Below are 13,521 nucleotides of genomic sequence, written 5' to 3' on the forward strand. Positions count from 1 at the left end.
AGACAAGGGTTTGATCTCCAAAATATATAAAGAACTCATATGACTCAATAGCAGGAAGACCATTCAATTTAAAAATGGGTAAAGGACCCAAATAGATACTTCTCCAAGGAGGACATACAGATGGCCCACGGACATAAGAAAAGATGCTCAACATCACTAGCCATCAGAAAGATGCAAATTAAAACCGCAATGAGATAACACCTCAGACCAGTCAGAATGGTTATTATTAATAAATCAACAAACAACAAGTGCTGGTGAGGATGTGGAGAAAAGGGAACCCCAGTGCACTGTTGGTGGGAATGCAGACTGGTGCAGCCACTATGGAAAACAATATGGAATTTCCTCAAAAAACTAAAAATGGAACTGTCTTTTGACCCAAAGATTCCACTGCTGGGAATATATCCTAAGAACCTCAAATCACTAATTCAAAAGAATTTATACACCCCTATGTTTATAGCAGCACTATTTACAATAGTCAAGTACTGGAAACAGCCTAAGTGCCCAAAAGTAAATGAGTGGATAAAAAAAAAACTGTGGTACATTTACACAATGGAATACTACACAACAGAAAAAAAGAAAGATATCCTACCTTTCAGAACAGCATGGGTGGAACTGGGGAACATTATGCTAAGTGAAATAAGCCAGTCAGTGAAAGACAAATACCATATGATCTCACCCACAAGAGGAATCTAATGAACAAAATAAATTAATAAACAATATAGAACCAGAGGCATGGAAACATAGAACAGACTGAAAGTGACCAGAGGGGAAGGGAGAGAAGGATAATGGTGGAAAGAAGAGGAAGGGACTGGACAAAAACATGTATGAATGGCCCACGGACATGGACGACAGTGTGGGGACTGACTGTGGGAGCGGTGGGTGAGATGGACAGAGGATGGCAAAGGAGGAAAATTGGGACCACTGAAATAGAACAATAAAAATAATTTAAAATAATAAATAAATGATAACAGCCAACACAAAAAATATTTATAATGTTAGGAAAAAAGAAACTGTATATTAAGTAAAAGCCCGTTGATAGATAAGTCATTGAACAGTTTAGACAATTCCCTCACGAGAAAGATAATTTAGCTCTCTCTAGTTGACCTGAGGGATACAGAGAAATATTTGTATATAGTGTCCCAATTTTTTAAAAATGAAAAGCCTATCTATGTATATGTGATAAGTGAAGTATTATTTTAAATGATTATTAAAGAATGGGAGAAGGTACAAAGTCCACCCTCTTGTTGTTAAGATTAACCTCTTGGTGTTGAGGTGGAAAAGTCAGGCAAAAGATATGATCAAAGCAAGCCTATTTCAAAGTACCCATAATTTTTTATATACGATGCTATGCTATTTATGTAAAATTATGTATATAAACATATATACACATAAAATTACATATATATGTGTGTGTGTGTATATATATATATAGAGAGAGAGAGAGAGAGAGAAAGAGAGAGAGAGAGAGAGAGATGTATAACTTTCTGTCCATTGATCGATTGAGCAGTGAAAGAATGGTCACCAGAGTTATGGTGGTTATCTTGTGTGGGGGGGGATTGCTAATCATTTTTATTTTCTTCCTTGTATGTTTTTCTTCTCTTAGAAAGTTTACAATAGCCAGGTATTATTTACATAATAAGAAAAAACAGCAAAGCTATGACATAAACTTATCTTAGATAGCACCTTCCTCATTTCCCACCTCTAACCCTTATATTTCTCTCCGGTCAGGCCCCTTCCTTCCTGGCCCCTCCACACCACGTTAGTTTAGCTCTTATTGTCCCTCATGACTCTAGTTGGGCACCATGCCTTGGTCCCTCCCCTTTGCAGTCAGTCCTCCACATGAAAGCCAGAGTAACGTTTCAAGCATGCCTATCTGTCCATGATACTCTCATCTGAACCTCTTCCAGGGCTGCCCTTCCACCTGCCCATCCTAAAGACTCATTCAAACATCATCTCCTTCTACAAGCACTCCAGAACCTCTCATGCTTTCCCGTGGGACTCTGTACACACTGGATTATAACCCTGAGATCCTTCTTTCTGGTTATTTCTTTTCTCCTCCTCCCCGCCTCCCTCCCCCCCTCCACAATGAGCGACTTGAAGGAGGGACTGTATTTTAATTTCTTTACTAAATGAGTCAATGAGTGAACAAATGGATCTGTAAAAGTAGAACCCAAAACAGTATATATAAATGCATGTCAATCATGTAAAGTGTCTGTATGAACATTGAAAGAGGCTGAAAGGTAAATGTTATAAAGTTCTTTTTTCTCTTTTCCAGTAAAGTGGCTTGAGCCATTTTTAAAATTACTACCAGTAATTCACCCAATGAACAATTTATATTCAAGTTGACTACAGTTTAAATCCCCATCAAATGAAACAGAGAAGTTGGAAAGAAAGCCATTTTCCCCTTTTTAAATAAAATAAGAAGTTCAATACTCTTGTAGAAACAGCATTCCCTCCCACCGCTTCCCAATCAAATGCAGCCCAGCTGTGGGGTTACTTACTGGAGTTCAGGAGGATCATGGCCTTGACACAGAGATACTCTTTGTGTTGGAGTTTCAGCTCACGAAACCTTGAAGTTGTTGCCAGGAGCATGTCAAAGATTTCCAGAATTCCTTCCACACATTTCCCTTCATCCCTACAAAAGGTCATTTGGAAATTTAAGAAAATTACAGCTTTAGGCAACCATCAAAGGTAAGAAGGAGTATTTTCTTTTTAATCTTAAAACATATACAGTTTTAACAAGTACAAAATAACAAGGCATTGATGAGACCACATTCAATGCTGAGAAATAACTAGAATTATCTTCTTACAAAGAGGACATGGCATTTCCTCTAAGTCCCTGAAATAAGCATTTGAATAAATACTATTTAGACAAAAGTATGCATTGGAACTACATTTTCCTTCTCCTGTTCATAAATGTAATCTTAAAGGAATAATATTTTTGTTGATCATCTAAACCATTTCAGCCAGCCAGCCTGAGATAAGACACCTGTTACCAAAAGGATACATTCCGTGTTCCCATCAGAAGACTCTGAAGTGTTAATGAGGAAGACTGACCACTACAGAAGCAAGTATCCCAAGAAGAAATAATCCTTCACATCTAGGGCTTACCTCTCCTTTCCTCATGGTCATTTAGAAACTAGTGGGGCAACTAAGAGATACATAAATGTAATTTGGAAAAAGGCTAATATAACATTCAAAGTAATCACAATTAGAGAAGGTGGATTGGAATCAAGAAAGGCAGATATGGAGACATGGGAATTTTTGACTTGCCAAAGATTATTTTTAAGCAAAAGTTTTAGACAAACTTTGAATCATATAATCAAAAGTCTTTTGAGCACTCCTTATAAAAAATGAACATTTAAGTACACTTTGAAGTAATTTAATTTCACTGCATCTGGAAGATACCAGCTTCAATTAACTCCAGGAAGACATATATTATTCTGCCTCACTGCTCCCCCCAAAACTCCTATTATCATCAGTCTTGAAGTCATTGGCAGCCCTTGACAAGCAGTTGAGATTGTGTCACAGAACTTTCATTTGCTTCTAAAGGCCTGTGGTGCGCGGTAAAGGGGAGCCATGGGGTTGCTGAGAGTTTCGGTTTCAGCCCTCGTAGCAGCCCCTGAGGGGACTGGAGATATTCAGAGAACTGGCTGCTGCCCTCTTCCTTCCCCCAGGCCCAAGCCAGGCCATCTGCGGTGACGCCGCGGCTGGGGAAGGGCCTCTGACACCAGTGGGTACTGCCAAACCTGGTGAAGCCCTTCCCACACGGTGCTGTGCCAGGACAGCAGCTGACCAGGACCACGCATCCCACAGCACTCAGACCCTCACCCCAGACTCACCCGCGCAAAGCTACAAGCACCTACGCTGCTCACTTCGGCAAGCAGGCAAACAACTTCTGCAACCCGCTCAGGCTTTCTGAAAGTGCACACGTTAAGTGAAAACATACCAGTGCCCCACTAGAAGTCCCTCACAGGGAAAGGCCACCTTGAAGAGTCAGAGCCCCGCGCAAAGGGTGCCAAAATCTGTAGGAAATCCCCAACCCTCCCCACGCCCCACGCTACCACCTCCCCTGCTCTGCACTTGCCCAGGCAGCCTGCCGCAAGCGTCTGGGAAAGACAGAGCATGCCCTGCCCTTGGCAGAAGTACAGTAAATACTTGCTCACTAAACATCCTCATGCCACACCATCGAATCACTGCCTGGGCACAAGTAATGCTGGACATTGTCATTGTTAGGCTCGAGGACACAGTATACTGGGAAAAGTGGTTTTAAAATATCTTTGGAGACAAAAACAAAAAATCCACCAACTCTGGCAGGGATGGGTTAATAGCTGGTTCTTTACTCTTCTGTGAGACTCAGTCAGAGGTGAGTGATGCACACGGAGGTACGTGTGCATGCACACACACTCACCCACCGCCCCAATAGTACGATAAAGGGACTCATCTGAAATGAACTCTATCTCGCAGAAGTTGCCACCTGTGTCTAAGAGCATGTCTCTAAATATTAGAATTAGGGCCAGTTCCTCATTAAAATACATGCCATGTTTAATGCAAACTCAAATTTCATAAGCCCTGATAGATGCTGTAACTAACAGTATTTATTTGGAAAAGGTGAACTTCCAAACCAGCTCTAAAGAACTAGGTCTGATTGCTTTCCCTAGCAGGTGTGACAGCCAACCATTTCATTCAAGGGGTGGCAAGGTTAGGACACTTTACTTCACAGCTATAGAAACCAAATACATTTCTAGAAAATAAGTGAGCACTACAGGGGCAATAGGTACAATACCTCATAAATGATACCCTAATAAAGTTCTACTTGAAACTAAGTCGTACAGAACAGAGCGATGAAGGACTTTAACAAATTAATGAGCTCTGTATCATTTATTTAGTAACAATAACTGACAGTGAATGATGTGTCAGAAATTAGGGCAGGATTAAAAGATTTGAATTCAAGATAGAGAGTCTGTGAGTTGAATGTTAAAATGTTGAAACAATGCATCAATCAAAGCAGTCTACTCATGGAAAATTACTTTGCACACCATTTGTCCATAAACTAGTGCTAAATAAAAAAGTAGTAGTTCCACGGAAGGAGATTTGATTTTGTGTGGTGAACACACAATACCATATACAGATGATGAATTATAGAATTGTATACTTTAAACCTATATAATCTTATTAACCACTATCACCCCAATAAATTCAATTAGACTTTTTTAAAAGTAGTAGTTCCATGTGGACTATCTTATTATTTGATAACTACCACCTCTTTTTAAAAGAAAAATCTTGTGTGATACCAAGACAAAAGGTTGAATGAGTGAGCCTCACTTTGGGGTACGCTATTTTGTACCTACATAAATATCCACTGGCAGCGCCCATGTGGCTACGGACCTCAATTTACCACTGCGTGGGTGGCAATGGGAAGGGAGGCCTCAAGGCTTAGCACATGGAAATGACTTAAATATTGAACTCAAGTGCAAGTTACCTGAGTACAAAAGGAAAAGGGAAATTTAGAAGTAAAAAACTGTTGGTATCTTGAAAAAAAATTCAGTCCACAAATGACTAACAACTAATGTGAATGCAAACTCAGAACATTCACAATTATGTGTATGATTCCATGAAACTCCATAAACATCCATAAGAGTGCCCAAGCCCAGATCTAAACCGCCTCTGACTTTTTAATAACATTTAACATTAGACAGTTTTCTGTTGATGCTAAGGACACCAACTGTCTTAGCATTTATGTTTTTTTAAGCAAATAGAAGCTCCCATTCTGTGGTAGATCTTCATCTGAATTTGGGATTCCAGTGGTTACTAAAAGAACTACCTTGCTAGAAATAAGCCAAGACAACTGGATTTTCCTCCCATCCTCAGTAGGTTTTATTTTCTTGGAATAGAAGCCTCAGAAAGAATAAAGGGAAGCAGAAATTATATTCTCAGTTTCCAAAAATGAGTTAATTTAGCAGTATTCACTGCTTCTTTGGTCATACTTAAAGGAACTCTAACATGACAATCCACCAAAAGACAATTATTTACAAGTAGTGTGAAAGTTACTTACTCATGTTGTTAAAAAAATTTCATAAATTGAATTTCTTTATGGTGCATGGGTCCCTGACTTTTTGAATAGCATTTTAAATATTTTTTAATAAGTCCTCCAAAAATATACCCATTACATGTCTGTAATACCCATATACATATCTGTATATAATAGATGCACTAAAAATCTTAGATTTGAAATTCTAGACTTACAGAGTTAACGTGTTAAAAATAATATTAAGAAATGCAACAAAAATAACCACCAATAGGTACTTCCAAATAAATGCCTGCTCAATGTCTGCATTTAGAACTCCCTAAAACTCCTCTTCTATAGTTAATCAAATAAACTATATTTACATATTATACAATATAATACTTTAAAATATTTTTAAGGAGAGTTTGTTAAAAATAGTTTGCAGAAAAATGACTTCTTTGTTTTCTCTTCTATTACTTAACCAAATCCCCTGGCTGGTTTGGCTCAGTGGATTGAGCGTCGGCCTGCGAGCTAAGTGTCGCTGGTTCGATCTTCCAGTCAGGGCACATCAGAGAAGGAAAACTCTGACTCCAAAAAACCTCCGCTGCCTTGCGGCATACCTCTTCAGGGGAAAGGCTAGGGGAGTAAACCCCGACAGAAAATCCGGAGCCGGAGTCCCTAAGGCGGTTTGACGTTGTAGTCAACACCGGCAACTCCTGCGGCGCACCTGAAGCCAAGCTGTATTGACTCCGTCTTTCCCTTGGATCCTTCAGCTGCGAAGAGAGGGGGGGTCTGCTGCATGGGCAACAGCAGATCCTCCATATCACCCTGCCCAGGCTCTGTAGCTTCAGCTTCACTGGAGAGGACACTCCAGCGTCATCGCAAGATGTCGATTCAACGCGGGAGGAGACAGATACCGTGTCACTCCCGAGTCGGACTGCACAGCCATTCTCGGCGGTGCAGATAGACTCTTAAGAAGCTACACCATCGTCTCTCGAGACGGACGGCTGCCGACGACGACTTAACCAAAAGGTACACCTATAACCTGTCTGGGATTTGTGGCAATTTATAGTAACTCACACACATACTTACACAAATGAAGGAGCCCATACAAAAAGGAGAGTGAATTGTAATAAAAACCAGGAATAAAAGTCACTGAAAATAAACACGAAATGTGGCATCAATTTAGAAAACAAAACAAAAGGTAAAATAACTTAATCCCAAGTCTGTAAATTTGTTCACTCATCAAGGGACAGCACTTTTTCCTAGCACTTCTAGGAAAAGAGTGTAAGAGTGTGTGTGTGTGTGTGTGTGTGTGTGTGTGTGTAGTTTTCACCAAGTGAACGGTGTGAATGAAAGAATGAACAGGAGGGATGGCTTGATAGGCAGCCATGCCTTCCAGCCTGCCTTGCAACATGGTTCCATGAGATGACAGCAAGCCTAGGCTCTTGAAGTGGGCAGAGGGTAGAATAGAGCTGTTCTAAGATAAAAAAAACCAGGTACAATAGAAACTTAGTTTGCGTTCTAGCCTCCTCCTCTTTCCCCTTCCAGTTCTCCATCCTGCTGAGAGGCATGTACTGTCCTAGTTAAGAGCACGGGTTTCACAGCCAGACCTCCAAGTCCAGCCCCACCACTTAACTCTGTAAATGTAGGAAACTACCTAACTTCTCATTCTCATATCCGAAGGACAGGGGTTAACAATGGTGTTTACCCAGAAAGGACTGCTGTGAAGATGAAATGAATCTCAAATGCTAAAGATGCTGCCTGGCACATACAAGCCACTCAGTTATCTATTTTGATTGTTACTGGAGGCTCCTGCCCTCTGTGGTGTACCACTTGGGCTTGCTCCTGCTCGAGCCACACCCCCTATTCCAGCTCTCCCCAAAGGCTTTGTTCTCCACCAAAGCCCCTCCGTTACTTTGAACAGTACTCTTGACCAATGTTGTCATCCCTGACAGGTAAAACGGTTGCTAATACCTTGGGGATGTCTTCCATCTGCCTAACATGTGCAGAGGGACCTTCTGATGATCTAAAGAGGTAATACCAAGAATTGGGGCAAACACTTCCATTCACAGCACTAGGTATCCTTCCACTCTGCACAGAGTCAAATGTGACTAAACAGTCAACACCAGAACTTTTTCAAAATAAGGAATGTGGAAATCAATTTCCATGGAGATTTTCAAACTGCTCAAATGTACACCAAGAAATTATCCTACCTTTACTACTGAAATGCTTGAGTGCTATCTGTTCCAGCTTTTCTTCCATGAACAGTTCACCTAAGTTAATTAAAACTTGGCTCCTTTTCTGTGCCATCTTTAAAAGAAAACTAGATGCAACCAGATTATGGCATTCCCCAATTTCCATTAACTTTCATCTGGTTTTAATGACCATTCTTTCCACTGCTATTGCCAAAAATGCTATATAGTACATGCAATTAAAAATGAGTTAAAGAATGTTCAAATAAACCTGGCAGATTTGTAAGAATTTTATCACCTATCCAGACAGTTGGCAATGTAATTGGTCCTGGCAGGTGGAAAGAACAGCAGGACAAGTTAAAAATACAGTCTGAAAATGCAGTTTTTAATGCAGAAAAATCGAAGTTGATTTATATTCACTTGCTGGCCACCACATACCCTGCAGAACATAGGCCCTATTAAGGCTGCCACAGTAAGAATGAGTCACAGGACACTGAATCCTTGTACCTATTCTCTCCTTTTCAGGTTCCTGACCCAGTGAAGAAGCTCATGACATTATAATCATCTTAACTGCCCTTTCAGGTGTGAAATTTTAATTGCAGCATCCAGGACTTTGTTCCCACTCACTCAACAATTCACTCAAGTCAAAGAAGAAACACAATGCATTTTTCTCACCTGTCCAGAACGAGGTCTGGAGCAAAGATGAGCTTGCCAGGGTGGTCGATGGAACGCCACATGAGCCCCACCATTAGGACCTCCATCCAGCAGCTCTCCAAGAGCCGCACTTGGTCATACAGGCTGAGCTCCACAAAGCCTGGGGAAAGCAAGAGGCCATGAGACACACCCGCCCTCCTCCTCAGCTCCCTATTTCTCTAGAAACAGAGAGAAAGTGAAAGCTTAGAAAATGCAAACAATAAGGAAACGGTCATATTTTAAAGACGTGGTTACATGCCGACTTAAGGAAGAAAATTTTGAACTTACGTGGACAACTCCATTTCCTGTCCTGGACCCCTTCTAGAAATAACTGAACTTCATTTAGAATTTATAAAGGACTGTTACCTGAGCAGGACCCGGTCTTTGTTAGTCGTATCCTAATAATTGCCCTGCATTGCTGAGAAAGATAATGCTGGGCTGCCAGCCAGAGAGGCTGCATGTCTGGCCCTGTCCGTGATTGGGGCTGGGAGGAATGAGGGGTGTGCAGAGAGAGCGGGGCCCGCTCCTACAGAAAGTCAAGGCTTCAGCTGAAAGAAGTTTTCTGTTTGTTTAAAATTTCCCATCCAGTATTAAAATCACTCTCCTCCACATTGGGGCGCCGACTCCAGGCCGTTCTCTCTGAAGAGCAAATAGAACAGCTGAAGCAGGTGCTCACGGCCTGGGAGGCTCATAGCATGCGTTGGTCAAAGAACTGGGAAGTAAACAGGCAATCTCTAGGGAGGTGAGCACTTCCAAAGCAGATCAGAGACTTCTGGTGCTTTCCCCACAAGCCACGATAAAAGGAGGCAGTGTAATATAAATAGTCACCAAACCCATGGGCTTGGCATGCAATGGACTCTGGTGAGAATTCTAGTTCAGCCTCTTCCTTGCAAGTTATTTAATCCCCTTGTAAGTCTTTGTTTTCTTGTAGGCAAAACAGAGGTGACAATGCCTGCCTCTGAGAACTTCCTACAGGTAGGATCTCTCATCATCCTCACTCTACCGATGAGGAAACTATGGCACAGAGAGCACATGTGGTTCAAATCCTTGACAATTACAATGCAAACTTGCACACAGCAGAATTTAACGCAGTAAATCCTTTCCAAAGCCACATTCTATGTTCAATTCAGGTTCCTAATATGTATACATGTTCCAATCTCACCACAATTATAGATAATAAGTCTACCAAGGGAGAACAAGCTTTTTATACTTGTAGCTGTTCAACAAGATCAAAACTAGGTGATATTTCAATTTTTCTTTTTTTTTAGGTTTGGACAAGAAATGTATCAGCCGCGGTTTGGGGGGGGGGGGTCACGCCTCCAGACTACACCTAAGTTTTTAGAAAACTTTGAAAATACCAGGCTTGAAGAGGGCTTTAGAGTTTGGTTTTGTTATGGCACAAAAAAAAAAAAAACTGCACAGCTCGCGGCAGTAACTAACTTCACCACTACTCCAGTGTTTGTAATACATGCAAAGCAAAGGCTAGAGGAAAGTGCACCAGTATTGTCTCCCATGGGAAAGAGCAGAGAAAATAAAATAATCCTGGCAAGGGTGAAGATGCTAGACTACCAAAACAGAACTGGAAACCAGAAAATCTTCAGGAAGCTCAGAGCCAACAAATGACCCAAAGAGACACTATTACCCGAGGCCTGGGTCCCACAGCTCTTCACTCCCAGGCCTGGGTCCCACAGCTCTTCACTCCCAGCAGCTCTGCACCCAGCTTCTCAATACTCCCAATCTTCATAGTTCACCCCATGCAGATGCTGCCCTCAGGCCATGGGAATTGCTCCTAGTGGCTTAGACCTTGGAGAGAGACCTCATTTCTTAGATGATTGTAAAGATGTATGCAGACAAGCCCTTTCAGAGGTTGATGGGTTGCTGTCGATCTATGTTAGAATCTAAGATTCGCTCTCACAGAAACACCAATGCAAATAATAATTAGATGGTAGTTTTAGCACAATGAAGTACTGCAAGTACGTATTACCAACTGGCCTGGGGAAATAATCATATTACATGATGGAAAATTCAGGTTCCAACTGACTACTAGTGAATCATCAAGCCTATTTTTAACTTGATGGCATTTCAGGCTTATTGATGACTCATGTTATTTCGGCTGCTGATTTACTCCTTTTGTCCATATATATTTATTCATGTACATACTACAAATTCCTTCTCTACTGGAAGTGTCGCTTACGAATTCCTACTTAGCATCTGCACCCACTCCACCTTCACCTGCCTACACCCCTCCTCTCAGGGTGAGGAATCCACAGCCAGGAGACTGGTCAATGTGGAACCCAGATCCCTTCCTTTTAGACCATGTTCCAGGTCCCAGAGCCCTAGAATTTCCTGCCCAAATGCCCCCAAGCCATTTCCAGAACAGGCAGGAGAGGTGACCAAAGGCTCATGTCCACAGACAGGTGAACCTGCAGGATGGGCATGCACAAGGCTCTGTGGGACAGATCTGCGGGTAGGAAAAGAAGAGTCAGGAATAGAATAGAAGGGGCCCTGATGTGTCCGGTAGAGAACTCAGAGGAGTCCAAAAATTCTAAACTGGGATCTGGTCATCCAGACTATGGTGAAGGGGCATATGTGGAGATGGGAAGAAAGAACATATTTCATTTAAAAATTACAAATCAAGCCGTCAAACTGTTAAATACAGACATCTTTTGTGGACCTCCACTCTGTACTCTTGCCCTGTAAATGTCCGGGTAGGCCTTCCTACAAATAGATCGAGAGCGAAGACCCAGAGAGCCCTACCTGGAATTTTCTTGGCCCAGCCGATCATGTGCACCAGTTCCTTGTCGGCCAGCCTGGTCAGGGACAGCATCATCGAGGCCTCGGTGAACGGCGCGCTGGGGCGGCTCACCAGCACGTGGGGCGGCTCTGCCTCCAGGAGCGTGAGCACCAGCTGCTCCGGGCTCAGGACACTCAGCAGCAGCTCCTTTACTCGGCTCCCGTGGCCACCGTTTTTCTTGGCTTTGTTCAGACAGTGCAGCTGCTCATTGGAACTTCTCTGCCTTCGTACTATGCGGTACCCACACCTTTCTCTCCGGGAGCCTAGAGTGGAGAGCGAGCGGATAACAGTGCTTTCCCGGCCCCCTCTCCAACCCAGCATTCAAGCTCCCCGAGTAGCCAGGGTGACAATGAAGCACTGTTACAACCTGGGTCTATTCTCAGAATGTGTCTCAGGCCAGAAGCCTGACTTACTTTCTGGAGCCTGCAAGGTACGTACCAAATATTATTACATTTGTGACTACATTGGCAAAATCAGTTGCATAACGTTTTAGGGACAATAGCCCAAATGATCTGAAGGTCTCCATTTCAAGGTCATCTATGGATGTCAAACCCATTTCTCTTTTAAAGAGTGGTGACATGCCTCATTTTCCAAGCCTTAAAAGTAGGAATTTTCACAAAAAAAAAGTAGGGATTTTCTTCAGACAGAAGATGGGGGAAAGTTAGGAAGTGAACAATGGTATTTCCAAATAATTATCAAATACACTTGTATAATACATTCTTAAAATGTTTGACTGCATGTGTTTGTGTTTGTGTGTGCACATATTCTTCTTACACACACAAATAAGACTATTTTAAATAATAAATCAATTGAAAAAATATGGAAGAGCACAAATTTTGGCATAAATTCTTTGTTTTTTAATGTTTTACTTTTTCATATTTTATAGAAAAAATGACAATTATGGCATATATACTATTTTATAAGCTGCTTTTTATTATAAATTGTGTCATTTTATAACAATTTAATAATCTACATAGCATTCTGTTTTATGAGTATAGCATCACTTATTTAAAGTGTCTCCTGTTGATGGAAATCTAGGTTGGTCATAACTTCTTTGTTAGTATAAATATTACAGTGAAAATGCATCTTTGTATGTATGTCCAATTACTACTTCCTTATAATAAAGCAAAGATGTCAAGTTGCTTAATAAAGCATTCATATCCATTTAAAATATTGATACATATTGATAGAGTACCCTCTAAAAGTATTATAAAATTTGTAATCTAAATAATACTTTAAAGGCTACCTATTTTCTCAAAACACCATTAGGCATTAAAGATAATTTTTAGTCTTTGCTAATCTGACAGCTGATTAAACAATCTCAGTTTATTGTCTTTCTTAATTACTAGCATGGCTGACTAATGTATTTGTCTTTTACTTGTGAATCGCCTACTTGTTTCTTTTGCCCTCTTTTCCCCTAATGATCTACAAAGGTTTTTTATATAGTAACAATTAACAACTTTTGTTTTATGCAATATTTATCATGTTTTTATCTGTCTTTTAATTTTGCTCATGGTATCTCTTGTCACCAAAGCTGTAGTACATAGCTAAATCTATCTTTTTGTTTCACATCGAAATTATACAAATATTCTCCTATATCTTCTTTAAGAACTTTGTAGTTCAAATCTATTTAAAATTTCATGTATGTTTGTACCATGTCATATTGATATTTCATGTTACGTTTTTCCAAATGCATGTACAATTTTCCCAATACTATTTATTGAATAAGCTTTTCCCATTAAATTTTATAAAATGCCTTGTTATTTAAAAAATAATTGTGCCCTGGCCAGGGGGCTCAGTTGCTTGGAGCATCATCCATGTTCATCAAAAGG

The 13,521-nt window shown here is 40.9% G+C and overlaps 1 protein-coding gene across 1 annotated transcript in view; it reads right to left on the reverse strand.

Annotated features, from left to right (window-relative positions):
* ESR2 (estrogen receptor 2) overlaps positions 1-13,521 on the reverse strand; it is a 43,194-nt gene that overhangs the window by 13,398 nt on the left and 16,275 nt on the right. The window contains exons 4-6 of the mRNA XM_090270970.1: positions 11,653-11,952; positions 8,878-9,016; positions 2,502-2,635 (exon numbers count right to left, since the gene is read on the reverse strand). Of these exons, the coding sequence (XP_090127096.1) occupies positions 2,502-2,635; positions 8,878-9,016; positions 11,653-11,952 (573 nt within the window). The remainder of the gene's footprint in view (positions 1-2,501; positions 2,636-8,877; positions 9,017-11,652; positions 11,953-13,521) is intronic.

This window comes from Furipterus horrens, unplaced genomic scaffold (assembly GCF_987537825.1).
Source record: "Furipterus horrens unplaced genomic scaffold, mFurHor1.1.pri manual_scaffold_3, whole genome shotgun sequence".
Lineage (NCBI taxonomy): Eukaryota > Metazoa > Chordata > Mammalia > Chiroptera > Furipteridae > Furipterus > Furipterus horrens.